The 26,975-nt window shown below is 35.1% G+C and overlaps 1 protein-coding gene and 1 non-coding gene across 5 annotated transcripts in view; both read left to right on the top strand.

The window, feature by feature from the left end:
• Positions 1–26,975, top strand: part of Pola1 (DNA polymerase alpha 1, catalytic subunit) — a 283,414-nt gene that overhangs the window by 116,670 nt on the left and 139,769 nt on the right. For all 4 annotated transcript variants that reach the window (XM_020188477.2, XM_020188474.2, XM_074063672.1 and 1 more), the window contains 7 exons: positions 354–446; positions 1,941–2,146; positions 3,944–4,076; positions 6,876–7,007; positions 10,931–11,105; positions 23,911–24,089; positions 25,967–26,098. In XM_020188477.2, coding sequence (XP_020044066.1) covers positions 354–446; positions 1,941–2,146; positions 3,944–4,076; positions 6,876–7,007; positions 10,931–11,105; positions 23,911–24,089; positions 25,967–26,098 — 1,050 coding nt within the window. The remainder of the gene's footprint in view (positions 1–353; positions 447–1,940; positions 2,147–3,943; positions 4,077–6,875; positions 7,008–10,930; positions 11,106–23,910; positions 24,090–25,966; positions 26,099–26,975) is intronic.
• Positions 12,365–12,437, top strand: Trnat-agu (transfer RNA threonine (anticodon AGU)). Its single transcript has one exon. It is a non-coding gene; the product is annotated as a tRNA-Thr (tRNA).

Below are 26,975 nucleotides of genomic sequence, written 5' to 3'. Positions count from 1 at the left end.
GTGACCGCTAAGCATGTGGTACGGTGGATAAATATAGACCTCGTTTCCTAGCCTTTTATTCTCCTCATTATTAAATTCCATATTTTTTCTCGATTGAAACTAGACACAATTCCCTTCCACTCAACTCTCTTTTAAGGAAATCTGGGAAATTTTCTTAACGTTGTGGTGCTTGCCTTTCTAGTTTATGGGGGTTTAATCTTCAACTGTATACCTGACAATACAGATAGTAATTGTCATAAATTTCTCAAAAGTTAGTAGGACTTGTAATTTCTGTAGTATGGAAAATCTTTACTTTCGTTGTTTATAATGGTCAATGAGTTTTGTTAATTTTTATCCTTTCGGCTTTTCATCAGATGAATCTTGAGGTCATTTATGGAGATACAGATTCAATTATGATAAACACCAATAGCAACAATCTGGAAGAAGTCTTTAAGTTGGGAAACAAGGTGAGATAATTTGACAAAATTGTTTTACCTATTTTTTTGAATTCTGTTTTTAACATGGAATACTATAAATCCATGTGTATATGCATGTGTGTGCTGAAAATAACAAACTTGGCACCTTTGCATTCTTCATTCTCTTATTTTTCTTACCCTCTACTCCAGCTGTTTGTTTTGAGGATAAAATTCAAAGGTGATGGTTTTTCCTTAACTGAAAGATATGTTTTTCCTTTGAAAGCAGTCTAAGTATTGTAAGTTTAAGATGTGGTTACTTTAGTACTTATCACATTGTCATAAGAAATGTGTATGTAGTAGTATTTAGATGTATTTTATGCATAGATATAAATACTTACACACACACACACACCCCTATAATTTTCACAGGAGCACTTAAAATATATTTGAAAAAAAAGACAAGGGGACATTAAGAAGTACTCTTTTGCAGCTGTAACATAGCAATTCACAGTTCTGAAGTGTTTCCTGAGTGCTTGTTTTGTTAAGATACTGTCCCCCAAAAAAATTAAATAGGAAAATACTATCATATAAACTACCAACTTCCTGTCTTTCCCACCTGGAAAGTATGGAATTTGAACTGTGTTGTTCAGTTGAAAGTAGGTCCAGCATTTGACTAGGCCCAGCCTATTTTACTTATACTGGCCTTGCAAAGCTTTAACTTTTCCCTAAAGGTGATGGTCTGTGCCATGACCTTTGTTTAAGAATGAAGAGACTGCTTATTTACTTGTTCAGCATGTGGTTATCTGTTTACATTCAAGGTGCTAAGGGACATATTGGACATCATTTTAACAGTTTTATTTCTGCCCATGTATCTACTTACTGGACTTTCTAATTGCTAATTAATTCACTTCTTTGAAGGCAAGTCCAAATGTATTAAGTCTTTATCTCTTGTTGTTGTTGCTGTTTTGAGACAGAATCTCACTGTGTAGCCCAGGCTGGCCTCAAACTCTCGATCCTTCTGTCTCTGTCTCCCAAGTGCTGGATGACAGTCATGTGCCACCACACGTGGTTCATATATGTTAAGTCTTTAGGTTCAAAAATTTTTTTTGTTATTTTACAAATTTATTACATATTTCATAAGGATGATAAACCTTATCCTTTGAGTGGGATTATATATTTGTTATTGTATCTTTATACTTGTTTTATATATTTATTTATTAGTTGAGACACAATCTTGTTAGATAGGCCAGGCTGTCCTGAAATGTGCTATGTAGCCCACACTAGCATTAAATTCACTATCCTCTTGTCTCGGCCTCCCAAGTGCTGTGATCTTTATTTTCTTAAATCCTTTTTTGTCCCTGTGTTTTTCAACGTCCTTGCATCGTATCCTACATATTATCATGTTATGTGAAAGGTGAATAAATGCATTCTAATCTTATACAACTTCAAGTTCTGTTGATGTTAACTCTTGGGAATTTATAGCATGTTCATCTTTTCCCTGTTGGGTGTTTGAGAAGCTAGAATTAATGTTTGAAATTTTCACAGGTAAAAAGCGAAGTGAATAAGTTGTACAAACTGCTTGAAATAGACATTGATGGTGTTTTCAAGTCTTTGCTACTGCTGAAGAAAAAGAAATATGCTGCTCTGGTTGTTGAACCAACATCGGATGGGAATTATGTTACCAAACAGGAGCTGAAAGGATTAGATATAGTTAGAAGAGATTGGTGCGATCTGGCTAAAGACACTGGAAAGTGAGTACAGCTTTTAGTTTTATTTTGTTGTTTGTGTTTTCAAAGTGTTTAAAGAAAAATCAGGTGATGTGGAGAATGCCTAAGAATCTGCCAAGCATAAAGACACAACTCCATTTTTTGTTGTTATTCTTATTATTGCATATTAACTGTTCTTATTTAGAGTAGAATTTTATAGTCAGGTGAAAAGTTAAAGGAAGGCATATTTGCTCAGTAAAAAATGCTGTTTGCTGTAAGATGCATCTTATGATTTTAATTAATGATGAGGGTAAACCTTAATACTTGCATCTTTATGGAGTTGGTTTCATTGATGTAGGTTTGTTTTGCTTTAATTTTTGTGTCAGAAAGTGTTTTGTGCCTCTGGATCTTCCTCGAGCCTATTTAGGAACATAATTGCTAAGATTTTCCCATTTTGTGCCTTAAAATGTCTGGAATTCAATGTAGGCAATGGTGAGAGTCTTTGTTCCCACTATATCATTTGTGTGTAAAAGATTCTTAGTAATTTCAGTTAAATTTAAGAGTTAGTTTTCAAATACCGTGTGTACTTCAGAAATAATAAATGTTCTTACTGACCTTCTAGCTTTGCATCTGAGACTGAAGATTGTGATAATAAAACATGTTTTTTTTTTTGCAGGGGGGGGTGTCACATTAAGATATAACTTGCTCATTTTAAAAATGAATCTGTAGGTACTTTATGCACCATCTTTCAGGTACTGCTATTTTGTGAACTGAATCAATTTCGAAAATAGAAGAATTTTTTTCTTTAAAGCTAGATTTAAAACTGATCTTGATTTTGCTAAATACCAGCATTTTTTTACTTATTTTCAGTTTTTCTCCTTTCAATTTGAGAGATTGAGCAATTGTTGCTTCTGCAAAACTACTCTTGATTAAGCAAAGTTGATCATCTGAGTATAGGTCACTGTTTGCTTTTTGTGAAAAGTAGTTTCAAATGATTCATTGCCCCCAAATGTACCGAAAGACGAAAATACTTTGTATAGACTGTCGATTAGAGTGTTCTCTTCAGCTTTGTGTTTTCTAAGAAAAGATGCATCATAATAGAAGTAAATTTCTCTGAGTTAGAAATGTATTAGTAATTAAAGCTATGCAAATGTTTTTGTCAGGGTTCTTTTTCTGACAAATTATAATGCAGCTGTCAAACTCTTGCTCTGCATTTTCTCAGAAATGGGTAAAATATTGGCTTCTTTACTCCTTTTTCTTTTTCCTTTGGGCTTTGTAGAATGATACGAAGTTTCTGAGGAACAGCATAAAGTTGAAGCACTGAGCAACTTGTGCTGAAGCAGAGGAAAGAAAAGTTTGAAATCTTAGATTTAAAAAAAAACTTAGATAAAGATCTTTATATTTCTACTTACCTAACTAAGGGTTATCTTAGGTGGAGACGATATCTTGATGTCTTAATGATGCCAGAGATAACATCTTGGTGTTGTATACATAAAGTGAAATATTTGTTTTCTAAAATTTTGACTTAAGGGTAGAATATAATTGCTTATGAATTTTTACAATAGGACACACTTTTCTCCATCATGTTTTGTATGAAGCATTAGCTGTCTCATAAATGAATTGTCTACATGTCTAAGAACAAACCTGGCATTCCAAGGTTTGTAAACTTTTGGTAGTTAGTATTCAAAAACAAGTAAGAACTGGCTCTTAGACATTAACCCTCTTGTTAGCTCTTAGCATGAACTGTAACTCTTGCCTGCATGTTAATCTGATGGCATCTGTCTGCTTTTCTCTCCTTTATTAAAAGTATGATATTAAAGATCAAATACTCTTTTTTTGCAGTTTTGTCATTGGCCAGATTCTTTCTGATCAAAGCCGAGACACTATAGTGGAAAACATTCAGAAGAGATTAATAGAAATTGGAGAAAATGTGCTAAATGGCAGTGTCCCAGTGAGCCAGTTTGAAATTAACAAGGTAAATGTAGCATTTATTGCTGAGCCCAGCTGCTGTCTCCTGTTTTTCTCCTGTAGGTAGATGAAGAACCACCTCATCCTTGCAATTTAAATAAATTTTGGCTGGTGGTGAAAGCTGTTTAACAACTATCTCACAGATTGAGTATTAGCATAAGCTCTTCCAGTCACAGGTATTGCCATGTCTGCCAACAAGGCCTTCTTTTCCTGTTTCTTACCTTACTTCTTCAAAGCCTGGTTTTCAGATGTCCTGTAGAGTGATACAGTGTATGTAGCAGGGACGGGAGAACACTGCCTTCTTCATAATCTTCCTCTGTGGCAGTTGTTTAGGGCCTGTGAGCTCTGTGGTGTGTTTGTGTGTGTGTAGCTTCACAGATAGTGGTCTTTAGGGGTACTGTAATTAGAAGGCTTTTGGGAATGAAGTTATTTAGAATTAAGAGAGTGAATACAAAGCCCTTGTGCTTTTCTTAATAAAAAGCATAACTGTATATGTTACACTTTATGGATAGTCTTACTTGTTGAAAATAGGGATTTTTTTTTTACCTAATTTTAAAAAACAATGTTGATTTCCTAAGTGGTGTGTAATAAGCAAAATTTTAGACTAACAGAGGCAGAGGCTTTTTTTCCCAGTTAAAGTGAATATATCCTTATGTATCAGAAGCTAATTTGCAAATACCATTTTATCATTTTGTGATAGATTTCTTTGTCAAAGTTCATACAAAAATTTTTAATGAAAAAGAATCTAATGATGACATTAAATGGAAGTTTTAGAGTGAAAACTCAATCATAATACCCCTATGCTAAAGTAATATTTGTCATTTTTGCACATTTCCATACTCTTGAAAAATATTTTATATTGCAACAATTACATTATTTTCTTTAGAAACTTATTTTTACTTAACATAAACATACTTTCCACATTTCTATGTTACCTTAAAAATCATGAAGGTAATAACAAGGCCCTGGGTTTGATCTCCAGCATCCAAAAAACAAGTCATAAAGTTAATCAGTGCATTAATTATATATTTTGCTAGTATGTAAACTTTTTCTGTGTTGATTATTATTCATTTTTTCTATTGTAATTAACTGTATTGAGTTCACTTATCATTTTGCTTTTGGATAAATCACTTTTTTGTAGAGGTACTGGGTTTTGAACTCAGCCTCACACTTACTAGGCATGTACTCTATCACTTGACCATGCCACCAGTCCTCTTTGCTTTTTTATTGTTTTTTTTTGTCCAGATACAATCACGTTCTTTCTTTGTGTGTGTGTGCTTGAATTTTATTACTGATAATACTCACTGTCAGATTTTTTTTAAGTGTCAGACTAATTTAATTCTTTTTTTTTTTTTAGAAACTGTCAGGTAAATACTCATGTTAAAATAACTATAGTTTTCCCACTATTTTTTCAAGTAAAAAATAATATTCTGTTGAAAATGCAGCTAGTTTAGCTTGCAGCTCAGATAGCTACACAAGTGCTTTTCCTGGAGCAGCCTTCACTCTTAGTGTGTACTTTCTGTTTTGTCACACAAAACAGTAGTCTTGTAATCAAGGATTGACTGCTTTAAAAATTACTGATTTTTTTTAACCCTTTCATTGAGGACATTTAATACAGCTTGCTTTGCTGTCCCGATTCATGTTGATAAGTCACTAGCAGTTTTACCCACCATTTCTTTTACATCATCAGTACAAGCACTATTGTTATGAAAATAATTTTGATCTCTGAGAGAGGGTATCAGGAACTCCCAGTGGTCTGTAGTCCACACTTTGAGGACAGATTAACTCAATAAGCAGTATCCCATCCTCCTTCTTGTCTGTTGAAACCTACCCCTTATAGAGCCAGGTGCCCTCCTCTATCCATTCATGCAGTCCAATGAACTATTTTTTCCTTACCCTTTTTTTGTCTCTGCTTGGAATATTCTTGCCCATGTTTCCTGATGTTAAAATCTTGTTTTTCCCTTAAATACCAGCTTAATTTTTTTCTTTTATGATTTCAGCTCTCAGAATGAAATGATCTTTACCTCCCTAAACTCTCTGTGTTACACTTTGTTCACATCTCCATTATGGTACTTATAGCTAATTGTAGACAGTGTTTTTGAGGAGGAGGTTCAATGGGGTTAGAGTCTTTAATAACTAATGACTTAATACTAGTAAGTTGCATCTTTTTATGGTGCTTGGATTTTAGAAAATTATTGCAGAATGGGTGAAATAATTTATTCAGCAAACATTTGGCTGCTACTGTATACCATACCTCATTGAGGACTGTGGCTAGAGCTTCTAGTATGAATGACATTGTTCCTGCTCTCATGGGATTTACTTTCTATTACAAACTCATTCCAGTTCTGTAGAGTTGGCAGTGCCATTAAATTCCACAATTTCTGACGCATTTGGGACATATTTAAGTTAGAGGAGCCTTTGAGAAACAGGTTATTAATTCAGACAAGCCATTATTCATCGGTCCCAACTAATCAATTACTTAAGAGTTGCCAACATGAGGAGAAACTAAGCCTGCATAGAACACTGGATTTAGAGTCTTTATTCTTTAATATTCAAATATTATATGACGTTGGCCATAAATCTTTATTTTTTGTTATGGATGTATCTGGTTATGGAACTTACTAAATGATGCAGAGGGGAGGCTTGAGGATAGACCATTTAAAGAGTCCATGGCTATGTTTTCTACATATAGCTTCTGTCACATGTGGCTTATATGAATCTAGTACATGTGTTCAGTATATATCTGTGTGGAAAGAGTTTTATTTTAACATTTGGGGCTTTTTTGTTCCCTCTTTTTGTCTTTTAGGCATTGACAAAGGATCCCCAGGATTACCCAGATAAAAAAAGTCTACCTCATGTACATGTTGCCCTCTGGATAAATTCTCAAGGAGGCAGGAAGGTGAAAGCTGGAGATACTGTGTCATATGTCATCTGTCAGGTAAAACTATTGAAATTCATAAGATTTATACCACTTAAAAACACTGATTACCACTGTGTCTTATTTAGTAGTCTTTCAAATAATTGATCCTGTTAGAGAGATGGTTTAATTTGGCTAGTTTTTTAACATTTAAAAGCATTAGTCAAAGGATGGCATGTTTCATTAGAAGTTTCATAAAACATTTAAGACTAGTGTTTTGGTTCACGGAAATAATTTTGATTAGACAGGTTTATAATAGCTACTGTTTCAATCCCAAATTAAATTTAATGTAAATGTGTCATGGACTAGGGATGTAAATCAGTGGTATAGCACTTGCCTAGCATGTATGAGGCCTTGGGTTCCATCCCTAGCACTGAGAAAGGAAGGAAAGGAGGAAATAAATGTGTATAAATTTGGTCATGTGTCCAGCAGCAGCCCTTTATCATTTGCTTGGCAACACTTTACCATTATGATTTTTTTGGGGGTGCAGTATTGCGGTTTGAACTCAGGGCCTCACTCTTGCAAGGCACCACTTGAGTCATGACCCCAGCCCTTTTTGCTTTAGTTATTTTTCAGATAGGGTCTCAGTGTTTTTGCCTGGGCTGGTCTGATCAGCTATCCTCCTATTTATGCCTCCTGTGTAGTTGGGATGGCAGGCGTGTACCATCATGCCTAGCTTATTGGTTGAGATAGAGTCTAAGTAACTTTATTGTTCAAGCTGGCCTTAAACCATGATCCTCCCCACCTCCACTCCCACCCCCTGAGTAGCTGGAATTATAGGTGTGAGCCACCACATCCTCCCACACTTTTCATTATGAATCAGAGGAATGATAAGAGAATAAATACATTGTTTTTCCTAGCCTATGTTCAAATAATACTTGGAAAAAATATGAAATACATGACTCTATGGAGAAAGCTGGAAGATCCTAAAGCCATACCTCATGAGGAAAGCACAAATGATCCAACCAAGTTCCTCCCACCTTTCCTGCCTTCTTTGTCTCTCCCCCTCCATTTCTTTCTTCTTTCCCTAGATAGAGAAGACCTACCTACTAGCCTTCTCCCTGTCTTGTGAGATACCTCTATGGAACCTCTAGGTCTTCTTGAATATAGTTGGTGTAGCATTGACACCAACAAGGGTGGGAGGAGAGGTAGGACAGAAGAGCAGGAGTTTTTTGTTGATGTTTGAAAGCACTTGACTCCTCTTGGCAGAAGGGAGAGCTCTCACTCATCCGTTTTCCTTGTAAAATAAAAGTCATAGTCATAAGCCTCTGTCTAGATTCTTTAAAATTACTATGGTAGGGTCTACTTACTCCAAGGCATAATTTATCTGAATAAGATTGTTTCTTTTAAATGATTAAGAATTTTATCCTAACTTTTATTGCATTTTGTAATCACAGTAAAGTTTTTAGATAAACCTTAAAATATATTGCAATATGATTCATCTTTGTTAAACAACCATTGATATGTTTCTAAAGCACAGAGCCTTGCAAAAAATTTAAAATAATATGTTAATATCTGCTACATACTGTAGATGATACATATAACAAATGATGTAAGTACATGGACAGGAATCAGCACTTGACTCTGTCTCCCTCCTAGGGTTACCCTTGATTAAGAACTGTTACAGAAAACCAATTCCTGTAGTAAAATATTTCCATAAATGTCTAGCTTGCTCTAGTCCTTAATGTGCTTTGCATATTGCTTCTGATAAGTCTCATCTCAAAAAAACAATTTTCATATTATGCAAATAAAGATTTTGGTAAATAGGCTAGGTTTTTTCACTTATGTCTTCACATACATGCAAAAGCTCTTAGATTATTAATGACAGGAGCAGATGGTGAAATAACCACTAATGATGAAATCAAGGCACAGTTATATTTTGGCTAAACCTGGATTAGAGGCATTGGTAGCTTTATAAAATAGGTTGGTGTGTTCCTTGATGTCTAAGTATTAAGTCTTATGATTTCTTCTTGTTTTTATTGATATAAAAAGGTTCAAATGCTGATGCTAATATAGTATAATAAATCTAATTTGATGTAGTTTTAGCAGTTTTCCCATCCCCTGGGACTGGGCCTTGTTTTTTAAAAATGTAATTCATATTTCTTATTATTATTTTCCTTAGCATATCCCAAGAAAGGCTAAAGGACTTTAAGTTGCCTTTGGCCCCTATCAGTGAGACATGACTCTTTCAGCATGTTTGCTAGCCAAAGCTGCCCACCTCTTTTGCTTTTAAGCACTCAGATTATTCTCTCTTTCACATCACAGCTATTAGAATAAGCTTTTGAAAATGGGTGATGACAAATTTTGAAGGGGATTGTTTGCTCCCCAAATCCAGGATGTCCTGCAAGAATAGTCTGTCTCCTAAATAGGTTATATTTCATTTTAAATTTATGATTAGAACATAGTACCTACTGATAATTTACTCAGACTACCACTTCAGATGAGTTCAGAGGATAGTGTGTTTGGTATCTAATATATTGTAGCTTATGTTCTTGTTAAACCTATGAGAATTATTTGCTCAGATCTTAAATCAACTTCTATTTGCCTACTAATTAAAAATCTTTAGTTTAACTTTCATTAGTCATAACTTCTGCAAGGCATACCTTTGACGTAATTGTTTTAAGGTACCCACTTGTCACCCATTTAAATTTTTTTCTTATTAGTATCCTACTAACAATGACTGTATGGTTTTGAGCACCTAGTTTTCTATGAAGTTCACAAATTGCTACATGGGCACTTCAAGAAAGACCAACATTACTTTCTGATCTGTTCTTAAAAGGTATATGCCACATGTTCTTGCATATACCATAGGGTCAGGCTTGAGAATTAGGTCTAGGTCTTTGAGGGATATATGTTAGGGTCATAGAGCCTATATCCTTTTCCAACACAACATAGCAAAACCCATTATCCAACCTGCTTCTGGTCTGTGGTAAAGATGGCAGTGTGGAAGGTTGCCTCTGCTTTGGCTGGATGCTAAACTGTGAAGGGACTAATTGTAGCAGAAGTGAAAGAATAGGATTCACATTTTAATCAGTTCTGCAGAGCAGCTGAGCACTGTGAATAGTATAATTTAGTAGTCTGAATATTATATTCTCTTGTTTCAGATGACAGGAAGAGTGGAGTGAGTTGTTGGATGTTGGTCCAGTAGAGTGATGACTTTTTGATTCATAGATGATCGTGATATCACTGCGAGGCTGTGGGAGGGGGCAATTATTTAGAATTTTTACAATTTTAATTTTATAGAGTAAAAGAGATGTATCCTTATAAAGAGTATGACCTTTCCTTGAGGAAGAACGAGGATAACAGTGCAAAGTAACACCCCTTCACTACAGTGGCCAGGTATTTGGCTTTTGAGCATTGCCACTTACCAGGATTCTGCATTAATTTTACTTCTATCTCATATATTGTATATAATTTTCTGCTTTATGGATTTTCTCCTTTGTTCCTTTGCTTCTCAGTCATACCTAAAGCTCTCATAAAAATATTAATCGGGGGGGTTCCTTTAACTTGCTACTATGACTAGGATTCTGGCCAGAAAGGATCACAATAACAGAATAAAAGGACAATATATATTCTTCTATTATTGCTCCTTAAAATCTTTTCTGACTAGACTGATTGTTACCCAGTCTTCTCAGTGTGTTTTTGTGATGTGGCAGGTTGAATTATTTAATTTAGTCAGTACCATCTTGTTGGTTTCATGTTCTGACAAAACATAAAACGTAACACATGCTGGATTTACATTCTTAGACAATGGACAAGATGGAGAACAGGAAGTCATTGATCTTCCTACTCTAAGATATAATATGTAATGTTCAGCAGTAGGTCAAGAAGACTTCTTGGTGTTTGGAATTGAACACATAAAGTTTACACTGCTGTCCCTCTGTTTGAGCAAGCAAGTGCATATGATTGAGTTGCAAGTTTATTTGTACCACGTCTTCTTTTAGGATGGGTCAAACCTCACTGCGAGTCAGAGGGCCTATGCACCTGAGCAGCTGCAAAAACAGGACAGTTTAAACATTGATACCCAATACTACCTGGCCCAGCAGATCCACCCAGTCGTGGCTCGGATCTGCGAGCCAATAGATGGAATCGACGCTGTGCTTATTGCAACGTGGTTGGGTAAGTGTCCCAAGCTTGTATAGACCTTGACAAGGGAACAATAGTATTACACATAGTCCTTTGACTGTTAGGATCCCTGTTTATATATGTGAGATTGTGTCTAGTACTTCTTTGTTTATAGTTAGGCATTGATTTTTGTAGTCGTTTTGTTTCCCTCTCTCCTCATAGACTAGGAGCTCCACATACTTGCTCTCGCTCTAACTACATGCTTGCTTTACAGTTGGCATTCACTAAGAAATACTGGGGGAAAAGACAGAGTTTTAGGCTCTGTTATAGTTGCTGAGCTTAACAGCTATAACAGGTCTAATTAGCGAACTTCCATTCATAAGGAGATTGTTGGTTTCTTGCTTGTTGATTCATTTTGTCTATTCCTAAAGGTTTTTTATGTAAAGCGAAAACACAGCTTTTTATATAAAATTTTTAATATTTACCATTTGATTCCCTTTGATTATCCTATTCTCACTTTAATTTGAATTCTTGTAAAACTGGATTTATTGTTTTTCTCTAGGAAGTCACTGCTTCCTGACATGCTTTCATATCAGGTGGTACGGTCCAACCCTGAGACCTCAGTGTTTCTTTGACTTTTTGCGTGTCACCATTTACTATGTCCATTTCATCATCATCTTTTGCTTAGAAACATTTCATAACCAGCCCAGCTTAAATTTTTAGACAACCAACACAAAAAAATAGAATATTTTTAAAGTCTATCTAAACAAACATGAATGCTTTTTAGAGTACTACCTAATAAAGTCCTTAGGTTGCTCCTCACTTTCTTTAAGACAAGTCCAGATGCCACTGACATCTGAACTAACTTTCTAGCTTCAGTATGTATTTCTAGCCTTCTTTCTTTTTTTTTTTTTTAATTGTGCTAGGTGGGGGTATATTGGAGCATTTACAAAGGTTCTTACAATGTATCAAATATATCATACTTGAATTCACCCCCTCTACTGCTCTCTTTCATCCCCTGCTCCCCTCTTTCCTGGAAGTTTCAACAGGTATCATTTTTGCATTTACATGCATATGTATACATTATTTGCACCATATTCAACCTCTATCCCCAATTCGTTCATCTTTTTGAGTCCTTTTCCCTCCTCCCTAGTCCACTTCCCATGGTGGCCCCAGCCAGTTTAAGATTTCTATATTCATTCCTGTACTGTGAGCATATCAACCACGTTCAAGTTTTTGGTTTCCTTCCCTTGCCCTATCTCTCTCGTGTGTTCCTTCCCCTTAGTGTGACCCGTGTCTCATAATATTGAGCTGGTGGAGTAGCTCAAGTGGTAGAGTGCCTGCCTAGTAAGCATGAAGCCCTGAGTTCAAACCCCAGTTCCACCAAAAAAAAAAAAAAGAAACAAATCTAGTCTTATTTCTTATTCAGTTTACTTCGTGTCTATAATAATGCATTGCTCTTTTTTTCTTTGCTTCATGGAAAAATTTCCCCCTCCTTTCAAGATGTCTGGCTTGAACCACAGGCTTTGGCATCATAAGGACTGGGGGTTTAAAGCTGTTTCTGGTATTGATAAGCCTGTGAACCTTGGTCTACACATTGGTTTCTCGAGGGAGAGAATTGTTCAGAGGAAGAAATAAGATGTATGTGAGATGCTCAGCACAGGGCCTGAGTAGCAGGAGTTCTAAGTAGATGGTGTTATAGCCACTTGCCATGTTCCTTCCAAGCTTTAGTATAAATGTGTCCATATTCCTCCAATCCACAGGATTTCCACATAGTTAGTGCCCAGTATGCCTTTTGGAATGAGATGATTATGAAATTATGTATTTCCCACCGTGCCCCTGTTGAGTGTGTTTCTGAGCTCATCCCTGCCACCCCCATCCCCACTATCCCATCAGTGTCTGCTCTGGAAGTGGAAACTCATTTTTGACATTTGCCTAACCAAAACATAATTAGGAAGATAAAATTTTGCTACCAAAATAATCATATAATGTATTCTTCAAGTTGAGTTGTATTTGATGGTGTTTATAAATCCTCAGCTGGGAGGAGGGAACTATAAATGTGTGATGTTTTTAGCCTCATTTTTTTCTCTACCATACATTGAGTGCTTACTCTACTGGATGCTGTGATAAGTACTTTGCATATCTTATCTTATTCAGTCCTTGAAGCAACCTCATGTGAATATATTGTATTAGCTTCATTTTACAGAGAAGGAAGCTAAGGATTTAGAGATGTAACTAACTTGGTCTTGTCATATAGCTAATAAGTGTCATCTATGCTTGAATTTTAACCAAGCTCCATGAAATTAAGGATCTGTTTTCAACCACTGTGCTCAACTTTATTGTCTCTTGTTGTCAACAAATAGCATAGCTCTGAGAAGCTGTGAAAGATGTTCTCAACAAGGTGTGGGATAATGTGGATATACAAGCATGGAGTACTTTGTCTTCATGTCCTTTTTAGCACCCCTGAGAAATCTCCATCTTCCCTACTGAAAACTTCTGAGAAAAAAACTAAATCTCCCAGTTTTTCTAGTTGTATAGTTAAAAACCTGGTCTGAATGCAAAGTGTTGTCTTTTCCTTCTTTGGTTTTGAATCTTCTAGCAGACAGGCACTGCAAGGGGTAGATGGGAAAGCCCCGTCTCATGAATTACATTTAAGAGAAGGCATGCAGAGTATTGGGTTCAACAAAGCAGCTGGACAGTAAAGGATGATGGAGCCTGCCTGGGTGGATAAGTCTGAGGCCCACTCAGATATGTCAAGACTAGTCATATTGAGAGGGGACTAGACTGATTTTGATGGTTCCAGAGGCCATGGTTAAGATCATTTTTGTTTATACATTAAACAGGGGGCAAACTTGTTTTTTAGGTGCTGGGGACGAAACCCAGGGCTTTGTACATGCTAAGCACACACTCTACTACTGAGCTATATGCCAAGTCCCTATAGTGGGTAGATTTTGACTTGCTTAAAGATAATTTATCGTAAATGTGGCTGCCTTGTAGTGATGAGCTGCTTATGAATCCATTTTTAGCAAATTACTTGCAAAGCTAGTAATAGACTAAGAGGTTCCATCTTCAGAGGTTTCATGTTATACGTCATTACTGACCAGTCTCAGTCTACAGAGGGAACCCTGTAGACTTGCACATGGTCCTACCACATACTGATCTTTCCTACTCCATAACCAGAAAACTCTCTGGATACAGCTGTGACTGAACAGATACTATTCTGGGCAGCTCCTTCTTGGTGCCATGTAGTCAGTTCAAGCCAAAGGAAGGGCTGTGTCTTTAACTGTGGAGGAGCTGCTGCTCTTTCCCCTTTCAAGCTGTTTTCTCTCATTTCTGCCTCTTGACTGCAGTTTTCATACTGAGGATGTGTAAAGTTGTTTTCATGGTGTAGCGCCCTTCCTTCCCCTTCCACCGACAATAGTGACAAATCTTTGAGGACTTTATCCTTCCCCCTTTCTTCTTAGGGGGTTCAATATTAATAAAGTGCAAACCATGAAGATCTGTAGAAAACATTGATGCTCACCAGGCACATCTCTGCAGGCATTTGCCTCTGCCCTCTTCAAAAGCTAATTTTTTTATCTGCACCCTTTATTTCTTCATTCCCAGTGAAAATTTAGGGTGGCTGTTCACTTGGGGTAAAGCCCCATTACAGATCTCCTATAGCCTTGGGACTTAGGGGGAGGGAGGAGATGTGGAAGTGGTGGCAAAGTAAGGGGGTACATGGTTTCTAAGAGGTGCAAGCTGTAGGCATAAAATTACTGTAATTTATTTTTAAAATTCTAAATCTGTTTTCTTTATATAAAAAACTGCAGTTAGTGAACTGACACTTAAATAAGTTGAAGTGTACAAATGTATACATAAAATACAAGCCCTCCAACTGCCTAATCACAGACATAAAATAATTCTCTCACTCTTAATGTAGTTTTTATCTTTGATTAATGAAATGTATTACAGTGTTGAAACTTTAGTGAAGTTTGGTACTTTGTCCTTTTAGTTAGTACAAAGAAATCAAGAATAATGGCATAATTTCATTTAGGAAAATTATTAAGTTCATGATTTTTTATTTTTAAGACTCTTTTGTGGAGAGCAACTATATTTTTCAACTACCTTTTTCTTTTTCTATTGCCTTTCTACTGCTTTCCTTGAAATGAAAGGCACGCATCAAGTGTTGGTTTTATCCTGTGGCTTCCCTTTGGAAATTCTGTTTCTCTTCGTCAAGATACCTCCTGAAGTCTATCTGGTGGCATGTTGCATGGCCAGGTGTTCTGTGTGGGAAAACCATTTTAGTGAAAAGGAGAGAGGATAGTCTATTAAATGAGTGAATGAATAAGTCTGTTGAATTGAAAGAGAATAATTTGTTCTCTCTAATAACTAATGGTCCTCATTATCCCCCTATAAAATGTGTATCATTTTTCTGAAACCCATGCAAGATTATTGCTATTGGGCTTAAATAAAGCAAAATTTTACTCTTTTCCATCTGTGAATAGGAAAAAATATAGTATTACTCGTCTTATACAATAGCCCTATGGGAAACATGGCCACTAAAACTTGGAACTCTTAGCTTTTGTTCTCCAGACTACAGGTTTTTCTCTCTCTCTTGTTCTAATGAAAGCTCTCTATTTTCTGTGGATGAAATATTCACAGTATGCTCAAGTATCCAAATAGTCTTCTGTACCTGGAAAACCAGGCCAGTGACAAAAATAGTTTAAAGATCATTCTTGAATTTCATCTTTTAATTAATTTATGTTTCATGCATAGCAGTATTTAGAATTACATGTAATATTTTTCCTTCGATGAGCAATGATTTGTATTATAACTATAAAGTGCATTTCTTTATAGTCTGTGATAAAATTTCAGGCATTTGGCTATGTGGGCAATTTTCTCATTGGTCCATAGAAATCATTGATGTTTGAAGAATGTGAGAATTTAGAATTAATCTCTGAATATAGTGCTTAAGACAAGACAGAACACACTTAACCCAGTGTGTTCCTGGATTGAATTGGAAAGGAAAAATTTTCTTTTTAAAAATGGCTCATACCACTCATGTTACAGAAAGGTATTTTTTGTAAATAGACTGAGTCCAATAACATCTTCTAAGAAACAAGGAAAACAGTGGGCCAAACAACATTCGGGAGTACTTGGGCACATCCACCTACTACAAAAAAGGTGGTAGAGGAGTGAGAGAGTAGAATGAAATCAGAGCAGGTACCTCTGGTATTACTTTGTCAATAAGGAATTTTGCCTTTTTTCATGATTAAGCTCTTATAAGAACTAACATACCTGGCCATCATTTTCAAACCTTAAATTTTCTGTAGCATAATTAATAGTAAAAATTTAAAACTAACACCATACCAGATGTACGGTAGGATGTTAAGGGAAGTCTTGTCAGTTGATTAGAACTTCCTCTGACAAGTTCATCATCCAAGGGCTCATGTTCCCAGTCTAGTCTTCTTTTGTACTCATTGAACAAATTAATGTCAAAGGCCTGCTGTGCTCAACATCATAATAGGCACTGCAAAGGATACAAAGTTGAGTCAACTGTGGATTCCTTGCTTGAATTATAGCCCAGTCATTTAGTTGATTTCACTGTTATGAGGATGTCAGGTAGACAATACAGTATATGTCCTGAAGAATTTTTTTAAAAAGGGGTCACCAGAATTCAAGGGAAACAAAGACCACTCCCAGCTGGTGCCACAAGAGAAGAGTTTACAAAAGTAGAGAAATTTGACAAATTGTACGAATGGGCTGTGGAGAGGCCAGTGTGGAGTTGGGCCAGGGTCTCAACAGGGATATCTGACGCTCAGCTACTATCTCAACCACTCCCTGCTGTACTTTTTAAAGGAAATTCATGACATCCTTTCTAAGGTTGTCAGTTGCATAGCTTGCACCTCTATTCTACATTTTTTTTTCTGGTACTGAAGATATCCTTGCACATGCTAGTCAAGTGCTCTTCCACTGAGTTAATATCCCTAAACCCCTGCAAGGTGTTTCTGTCTCACTAGCCCATAGCACAGAGGGTCAGTACTGATGCTGCTCCCCTAATGTAAGTGGTGAGACCTTTGAGAAGCTTGAACCAAATCAGAATATTTTAGAATAATCACTTTGTAGTAGTAATTCATAATTCTGGCTTTGTAATACTTGGAATTTCCAAAGGAAAATGAAGATTCCTCAAATCACGTAAATTATATCAATTTTTAAAGATCATTTCAATTAAGTACACTAAAATGACACATTAAAATTGTGTTGGTTAGGCTGGGGGTGTAGCTCAGTGGTAGAGTGCTTGCCTAATGTGTGTGAAGCCTTGGGTTCCACTCCCAGCAAAAAAAATAAAGATTGTATTGCTTATAGAAAAATGAATAAGGCGTAATAAATGAAAAAGCTAAATACAGCATTATATACAGACCTTTAAGCTATAGGAGATACATGTGTGTGTACGTGTGTGTGTGACAGGAAAGGGTTAAAGTGGTGAATTACAGTTTCCATTTTGCTGACACAATATTAATACTCTTATTTTATTGTTAAAATAACACAATTTTTGCAAAACTAGAAGGGAGACAACAATTAAACAATTACTAACTCCTTAGACGTAGGGACCTTGAGCCTTTACCCTTCCTCCATCTACCAACAATCTGGAAGAGAAGAGGGCTTTGATTTTAGACAAGCAATCTTTGTTTTTTTAATTTGTGTTATTTCCCAAATATTTTTTCAGCACAGTTATCACTTATTTCCTCATGTTTAAAAGAAGAAATGAGGTACTTCTCAAGACTGAGCTTCCCTAATCTGACTGAGTGCTTTTAGTGCTGACATGTTGCCATGAGTGGAAGATTCCACACCTGACCTCATGTGACAGATCACAGTCAAAATACAGAAATGTGTAACTGGTTATGGTGGCACAATACCTATAAACTCAATTCTTGGGAGACTGAGACAGGAGGATCACATGTTCCAGGCTAGCCTGGGCTATATAGTAAAACCCTGTCTTGGCAAGAAGGAAGGAAAGGAACCCCAAGGTATCTCATTATGTATATACAAATTTTCTAAAATTGGAAAGACATGTAAAAGCTGCAACATTCTGGTTCTAAGCATTTTGGGTAACAGATACTCAACCCGTACACATTTCATTAAGTTAAAATTTGTATTCAAGGCTATCATCAAAGGCATTCAAAATAATTGAGTTGAGGTCATGAGAATGTTGCCCACCAGGAATTTTTTTTTCTGTCATAATTTTAGGGGTTATCTTCTACAAGGTAATACACATGTTGAGTGTTCAACCAAATGTTTGGCTATTGTTTCTTTTAAAATACTTAGAAATTTTGCATTAATATTATGGAGAGGCTTATTATTGGTATGTATGAAAGGCAGTTTGAGTTGTTTGCAGTATGTACAGTTGATTATCTTTAAGTGGGACCTATAGTATTTTAAGAATTTTTTTACTATGGAAAAATTTAAATATATATATATATGTCATAGAAAGAATTATATAATAAATTTCCATATAGTCATCACCCACCTTTAGCAGTCATCACCTATGGACAGTCTTAATTCTCTTTCCCACCTCCCCCAATTACTATGAAGTACATCTCGTCATTTATCTGTAGATATTTTATTTTGCATTTATAAAAGACAAGGCTCCCCTTTTAATATAAACACAGTATTATCATCACATCACACCAAACAAGAAAAAAAAAACCCTATAATTCCTTCCTTTCATCACATATCTAGTAAATATCCATATTTCTCTTGCCATTCTGTGAATGTAATTTTATTTAAAAAACCCCCTTGTTTGAATTGGAATCCAAGCAAGGTCCATGTGACAGTCTCCCATCTTTTTTAGTGTTTTTGTTTTTTTTTCTTTTGCGGTACTGGGGTTTGAATTTGGCCTCACACTTGCTAGGCAGGTACTCTACAAGGTGAGCCACTCCACCAGCCCTAATCTGTTTTTTCTTAATCTTGATTTATTTGTTGAAGAAACTTTTTTTTTTACCCTGTAGAATTTTGTTCATTATGGAGTTTACTGATTACATCCAAGTAGTATCCTTAAACATGTTCTTCTGTTCCCTTTATTTCCTGTAAATTGTTAAAAATAAAGACTTGATCATATTTAGGTTTAATTTATTTTGTTTTGCTAAACTACTTCCTAGGTGATGTTTGTACACCTGTGAGAAGGTATACAATGTCCAGTCAGGATTTTGAAGCAGATTCATAAGGTTTATGAAAAAGTACTTAGTACTCAAACTTTTCTCACCTTTTTAAGTGTAAAATTTTTGTAGTGTAGTATGCATGCAGAAAAGTATGCAAAACCTAACTGAACAGCTTCATGGATTTTCACAAAATAAACAAATACACTGGTGTAATAAGCACTGAGCTCAAGAAACAGTGTATTACTCAATTCCCAGAAGTGCAGTCAGTCTCTTAGAAACCATCCTCATGTCCATACACCAGAAATTTGCTCCCAAGGTTTCTAATTGTTTTTTTCTCTTATTGATTTGCAAGCCTTCCTTACATATTCTAAATATAACTCTTTAATATAAATTTCAAGCATCTTATAGTTTACATGCTTTTTCATGTATGATTTACATAACATCATGAAATGCTAAAATCTTGGGAGTATCATATAATCAGTTCATCAGGACATTTACATTGCCCTAAAACATTCCCTTGTGGCCCTTCCCAAAGCAACCACTCATCTGATTTCTGTCACTATAGATTACTTTTGTCTATTTTATATAAATGGTTCCCTACAGTATAAACTTTTTGTGTTCATCTCCTATCACTTAGCATAATGTTTTTGAGATCCATTTATTGTGTTGCTTGTGTCAGTATTCATTCCTTTTCATTGTTGAGTAGTGTTACTGGTGGATCCTACCATTTCATCCATTTTTAGTTACTATGAATAAAACTGTGAGCGTTCCTATATAAGGCTTTTTGTGCATATAGCATTTACCCTATAAAATTCACTAAATATTTTTCTTTAATCATACTAAATTTCCATTTTGTATATTATCTTCTAAGAAGTCCAGATACATGAGAGCCTAGATTATTTGTGCAAAAGAGAAATGATTTACTCTATAATTTTTACCAAAAAGATTTTTCACAGTAAGATTCTATTAGTTGGTCTCCCAAGTAGCTCAGCTGATTGATACTGCAAACAACTGTTTGAAGATACCAGTTACTTCCTTTACTCATTTGGAATTTCATTTATATAGATTTTCCACTTTCCTACTTGCATGAACATATATAGCTAACTGGCTTTATTGTAATTATTTGCAGTTGTGTTAGTGGAGACCTTGTTTTCTGGAGGAAGTGGAATGTTTGATAAAATGCATCAGCCTCTCAAATAACAATATGCCTTGAATTTGGAACAGTTTAAATACTTCTTGGGAATAGGAACAGGGGAACATTCTGGAAACAGGTATACTTGACAATGGTTAGAAAGTACAGTGTTAGAAAAGATAATTTTATGCCAAATGTCACATTGGGGGTGTGTGGTGAGACTGTGGTGATCTTAAGATAAAATAGTCCTCCTAAACTCATCCACTCTAATGCCTGTGGTGTTGTTGCTTTCTATAAATACTTCTTTGAAACATGAGAGCTTTGATCCTGTTGCCAAAATAATGTGAGATCCTAGAAATTTTCTAATTATAAATGACAGTATTTTAATTTCATTTCACTAGCTCATCTGTCCCTCCTATCCCAGCACAAGTGACTTGATCACTACAAGGCACAGGATTGAATTAAAGCGTATATCATCTCTGCCTATCGTGGGGGAAACCACAGCTGTTCTTCTGCCACATAACTGGTTTTCCAAAGCCCAAGCAGGTTACTTCTTCCTGTATTTTGTGCCTTACTAAATAATTCAAGTCACCTATCACAAACTAGTCTAGTGAATGTAGAAGTTCCTTTTCTCAAACAGATTATATAGTTTGTTTCTTTCAGCCAGTTCAGAGAAAGCTCTCAGTAGAAGAGGTAAGGAACTTGGAATTCAGTTTTACGTCTTTTATTCAAAGACTGATCTGGTTACACACTGTATGGCGAAAAATTTAATATTAATTATACAATGTATATTCATGTAGGACAAGTGTAATGATGAAGATTTTACTTTAATGTCATTTCTGACAGAAGTGTTTAATTTTGGAGTGACAATTACAAAGGGAGTTTTATGTAGCAGGTCTTGTGTTGCACTCTTAAAATTTTAAATCTCTACCTCTAGGTGGCAGCACCAGATACTTCTTTCTTGTTTCATGTCAGCCTTAATGAGTTCCCATGTAAGCAATAAAACTTTCAAGTCTACTTAAACTTCGAAATAGGCTTTGAAATATTACCAATTTCATGAGAATTTGAATAAGTTAATTTGTATGTTCAATAAGTTTGAGGCTTCTTTTAGCTTGGATTTTCACCTTCTCAGAAAGGATTCCAGAAGTAGTAATCCTTATTTTTTTAGCATGATGTATGTAATAAATATGTTTTCTTAAAAAAATTTAGCCTTTCATTTGCCTGTTGAATTTGTAATTGTCCTTTCAAGAAAATCAGCTTTTTAAATGACATCTTTGTATTAAAGGATCATTAAATACCTAATACTTTAAGATAACTGCAGTTTCTTTTCCCTTTATATTTTTAAAATTTAACCCTGACTGTGAACAAGAGAATACACAATTGAAGCATTTTCCCCTGAGGAAAAAAATTCAGCTTGCGAATAAATTTAAAGTAATTAGCTAGGCCAGTTGGCTTTGTTACTGCCACGGGAAGATAAGAATCATTTGTAGAAATTGACATTTGTAGTAGACATTTTGTAAGGCCTGATATTTTCACAAGTTTCAGCCAGTCTGGGGGCATGTCTCCATAAGTAGCAAGGTGGACCGTGTCTGCTTTTGGCTTACTTGGCCAGTAGGCTACCCCTGGTCCAGTGTGTACCGCTTCATGGGTTTGGATGTGCCAAGTGAGCCATGACTGGTGCGGAGGGGTAGAGAGCTGTTCCAATTGATTCTTTTTCTTAGCCCAGTCAATTTTGTATCTGTGTAAAGCAGCATTTTGTTCTTTGGTTTTTGGAATGTATTAGTTTGCCTTTTAGAAACAAAATCTTGCTTTTTCTTTCTTTCTTTTTTTTTTTTTGTTTCCTTACTTTTTTGATTAGTATTGGCCTGGGAAATTGATAAGTAATCTTATAGTCAGAAAAGGTGAAATAAAGCAAGGCATTATGTGAAGACACTTGGATTCACAACCAGAGTTTAATGAATTAGCAGGAGTTATCCCTCACTATGGAGGAGAAATGGCCTCACTCATGGGCATTGTCTCCTATGCCCACTCAGTTCCTCTCCCTCTCCTTATCTTTAAACATGAGGGTATGTATTCCCACATATTCACTAATTTCTTGTTTCTCTAAGGGACAGGTAACTTGTAAAACAGAAACGTATAATGAGTCTTTGGGCATAGTGTCATACATTACAGTTATTTATGTCAGTGATGAAGAACAGATCTTTAAATTGTTCTGAATGTATATTTTTTGTTTTTATTATATACTGTCACTTTAGGAAATACTCTAATTCCTACATGTTTCAAATGAATATAGTCTGGATTTAATAATGTTCATTTTCTGCTTTGTTTTTTATTCAAGTACCATTTATTGAGTGCTTACCCTGCAATAGGGACCACTGAACTAGGTTTGTCCTATATTATTTTCACTTGAACTTCAAAACTCCATTTTGCAGCTGAGAAAACTGAGATTCCATATTTCAGTCATCTTTCTTACTCTTTGTCACCTTTCCATTGTTTAAGAGTTTGCCTCAAGTATTTTATCATTACTAGATGTCACTTGACAACTGACCAAAGAGGATTTGTTGTTTTGTCACTGATTTCTGAAGACATCTGTTAGGTTATCTACCTATGTAGCTGTTGAGAGAAATTTTTGTTACTAACTTTTTGCTCAGTTACTATTTTATAGTACTTATATACATTTATACTAAACTAAATGTGATAGCTTTCTTCAGATTTCCAAAAGGCTTGGACTTTACAGATTGTTGTAATTTCAAGTGTGGAATAGTTATCTTTAACTATAAATTCAAATAGTAAATTTTGACGATAAGCTTTGAGCAAGGTAAAATTAGTTGGCCTAAAACTGTTTCTTTTTTAAAAAAATAGTTTGTGAAAACAAGATAGCATAAATTATGCATTGATTAACTTGTATTGTCTCAATTGAAATATGGAAGGTATATTTGGTTTCAGGGCTGTTGGAATTAGAGAAAATGTAGATCCATTGTTTTTGCATGTCGTTTGAATTTCTGAATTCCAAACACCAAAAAAGATGATGTTAGTTAGTTTTGTCTCAGATGCTGCTTTTGAATTATAGCCACTAAATTGGATTGCAACCTACGTGCTGTTAACTACTGAGCCAAGATGAAATCGACCACTGCATTGAAATCAGGGTTAGCAGTTGTGTCTGCACTTGAAAGAGTTGTAATGGCATTGAACCTACTTTTTAAAATGAGATTTTTATTCTGTTTTCAGTTTTAATGGTGACACTTTGATGTTAAGAGCATTTCTTGAAAATAGTACACATTTATTTGAGGTATTTTACTGTTAACTTTTAGGAAAATAACTTTTTAGATCCCATAAAAGTAGTTGCTTTTGAACCCAAATGTCCAGGGGCATATTTCTGCATTGTGTTGCTATATTTATTTGTTTGATTGATAAACTAATCTTTGTAAAAAGAGAAGTCACTTGTCTGTGTGATCATGAGTTCAAATAGTTGTGCATGTGTGTATATGAATTTGAAATCAGTCTTCTGTGAGAGTTTTTTTTGTGGGGCATTTTTGGGGGTGTTAGTATTTACCCCCCAAAATTTGTTTTTCTTTTATGCTAATAGGACTTGACGCCACCCAATTTAGAGTTCATCATTATCATAAAGATGAAGAGGATGATGCTCTTCTTGGTGGTCCAGCACAACTCACTGATGAAGAGAAATACAAAGACTGTGAAAAATTCAAATGCCCATGTCCTGCATGTGGAACTGAGAACATTTATGATAATGTCTTTGATGGTTCGGTTAGTTACTTCTTTTTGTTTCCTTCTTTCACTTTTTGTGCAAACTAGTAGCAAGCCCCCCCTCCCCCCCCAACACGTTCTGCACAATAGGGTATATAAAAGTATAAAAGGGAAGAACCTACTTACACACTGCTTTTGTGCTTTTGTGTCTTTAAAGACTTTGGTGACATGAATTCTGCCTTCACAATTTATTTCTATTTAAAAATGCTTAGGTTGATGTGCTTAAATATTATTTTTGCCTGCCTAGAGTGTTTGACCTTGGTTTTAAAATGGAATCTCTTAATTCTAATTATCTTAAAGTATTTTTATTATAATTCCTTAATTAGTAACCTGTATTTCCCTGCTTCCAAACCCCATTTATTAAGACTTAGAGCAGTATTTTCCTTTATCTTAAATCAAGTTAACGGGAAATAAGTTGTTTTGGAAAAGTTTTTGTTTATCTTTACACATCCCACTTACCTCCTTTTTGACAAAGGTACTCTTCTTATCTTTTCTGCTGTCTTTGCATATCAGACATTTAAAAAGTCACAGGGAGACATTCCTTTCAAGAAGTACTGCCAAAAAATGTATCATTGACCTTGGATGAGAACTTGAAACTTGGCCAATTTACTTGATTCCAGTGCAGTCTTATGCATGTACTAGCCATTGGCAAATGAGTAGGCAGCAGAACTGTGTAAAACCTTGAAACTGAAAGAAAAGACATCCTTTATCTAAATTAAAAGTAATTATTTTAAGTTAATTTGGACAAACAGCAGATGTTTTGCATTTTTTTGAATCAAAACAAAGCAATCTTTGGAAGCAAGTGCAAGGAAGAGGCAGACACAGATCAGCAATACTTGCTAAATCCTTGAGTTTTGCTTCATTACAGCTGTAAATAAGATAGTTAATTGCATGGAGGCTTGACGACTTGCAGATGGGCTAACTGTGGAAGAGCCGATGTCAAGCTCTAAAATCTCTTCCACCTGGAATTGCTTAGCGTGGCGGGTAGGGTTATGTAGCAGATTGAAGCAGGAAACCAAGATGTTTGAGTATCCAGAAAGAAAACAAATGCTCCAGAAACCTCAACAGTTTTCCTATATATTATGTTTGCTTTGTCTTTGTTTAAAATAAAACACAACAAAACGTTTTCTCTAACTAGTAATAGTTATCCTTCCAAATTTCTACTCCTCCTGTCTCCCTCTCTTGAATACATTTCATTTTTTTGGAAAAGTGTAGAAATTTTAGATTTACCAAACTGATGAAAAATGACTTTCTTTTTTTGGAGCAGTGCTTTTAATTTTTAGACTTTATTCTTAAAATTCAAGTGACACAACGACAGCAAACTAAGGACATTTTCATATATAACTTTATATATATGATATATATATATATATGAGATATATATGACTTTCTTTCCAAGTTAGGAAGGAATGAGTACAAATTGGGAATTTTGATGAATATCTCTAAGAAGGATATATCTTGTAACATGATTTCACTAGTATTTTCAGATGGAAAATTTTTTTATCTATAGAGTTTGTCATGTATTAAATATAAAATAGCGATTCGGGGTTTTTCCTTTGATTTTGTTCCCCACTATGATGATGGCAAGAGTAGAGGATATGTGTGACTAAGTGGTCTTTGAGGGGAAAGAAGTTGAGAAAATAGAGTTAAAAACTCATCAGTAGGGAGCTGGCGGAGTGGCTGAAGTGGTAGAGCACCTGCCTAGCAAGGCTTTAGGCCCTGGTTTCAAACCCCAGTACCACCACAGTAATAATAATAAAAAGTACATAAAATGAACTAGGAATGTTGTGCACCAGGAAAACACATTTTAAGCACAAAGAAACATTTTATAATCTGGCGGTAACCTTTTGGGTACTTGTCTGTCCTGACATCTGTAGGGACCCGATATGGAGCCCAGCTTGTATCGTTGCAGTAACATTGATTGTAAGGCTTCACCTCTGACCTTTGTGGTACAGCTGAGCAACAAATTGATCATGGACATTAGACATTGCATCAAAAAGTACTATGATGTAAGTATCCATAGTGAGGTTTTATATATACAACTTTTAAGGTTTAGTAATTGCTTTATTGGTTTTTATGAAATGATAAAATTTTAAAAAGACTTTGAAGAAAATTCCTGCTGAACTACTATTAATAAAAATATGGCAAGTATGTAAATTTGACCTGTTGGCATAACAAATTATTTGATTTTCTCATGGACATTACATCTCTTTCATTAATGAGCAGTATTTTCAATAATGAAATTTTTGCTTTTAAGAAAAATAGAAATATAATCAGGATTTTTTTCATTCATTGTTACCTGAATAATGAAATTAAATGGTCAGTCAGATCTTTGAATAGAGAAAGAAAAAAAATCAGTATTACCTGTCTCCAACAAGAAGAGTCATAAAACCGTCCATGGTGACTTTAATACACTGCCCACTACCGGATATTTTGTGTTTCTGTTGCAGTCTAAACCACTTCTTTGCCTAATTTTCTGAGGAAATAAAAGCAAACTTCTTTTAAATTTAAATGTAGTTTGTTTGGGATTTTGAAGAAAATGTTTAATTTTTATAAGTGTGTAGTAAAAATCCCAGAATAGTGAGTGATATGTTGTTGTGTTATGATTCATAATAATGAGTTTTTTGTCTTCAAAAATTAAAAAAGTTCCCATACTTCCCATTTTTTCTTTCATTACATCATTTGTCATCTAAATTTTCTGTTACTTGAAAGTGTGAAAGTTCATTGCATCTTCTTTTGAGAAGCTGCATTGTCAAGGAATTTCAAAAAATAAGAAAAGATCAGGTTCTATTAAGTAAAACTTTTATCAATATCATTCTGTACTTTTTTCTTATGTGTTAATTAATATATAACATTAGCATTTTGTTCTTTAGAAACTCCTGTGAA

This window comes from Castor canadensis, chromosome X, assembly GCF_047511655.1.
Source record: "Castor canadensis chromosome X, mCasCan1.hap1v2, whole genome shotgun sequence".
NCBI classification, from domain to species: Eukaryota; Metazoa; Chordata; class Mammalia; order Rodentia; family Castoridae; genus Castor; species Castor canadensis.
The sequence above is the reverse complement of the archived record's forward strand: the minus strand, read 5'-3'. Positions and strand labels throughout refer to the sequence as shown.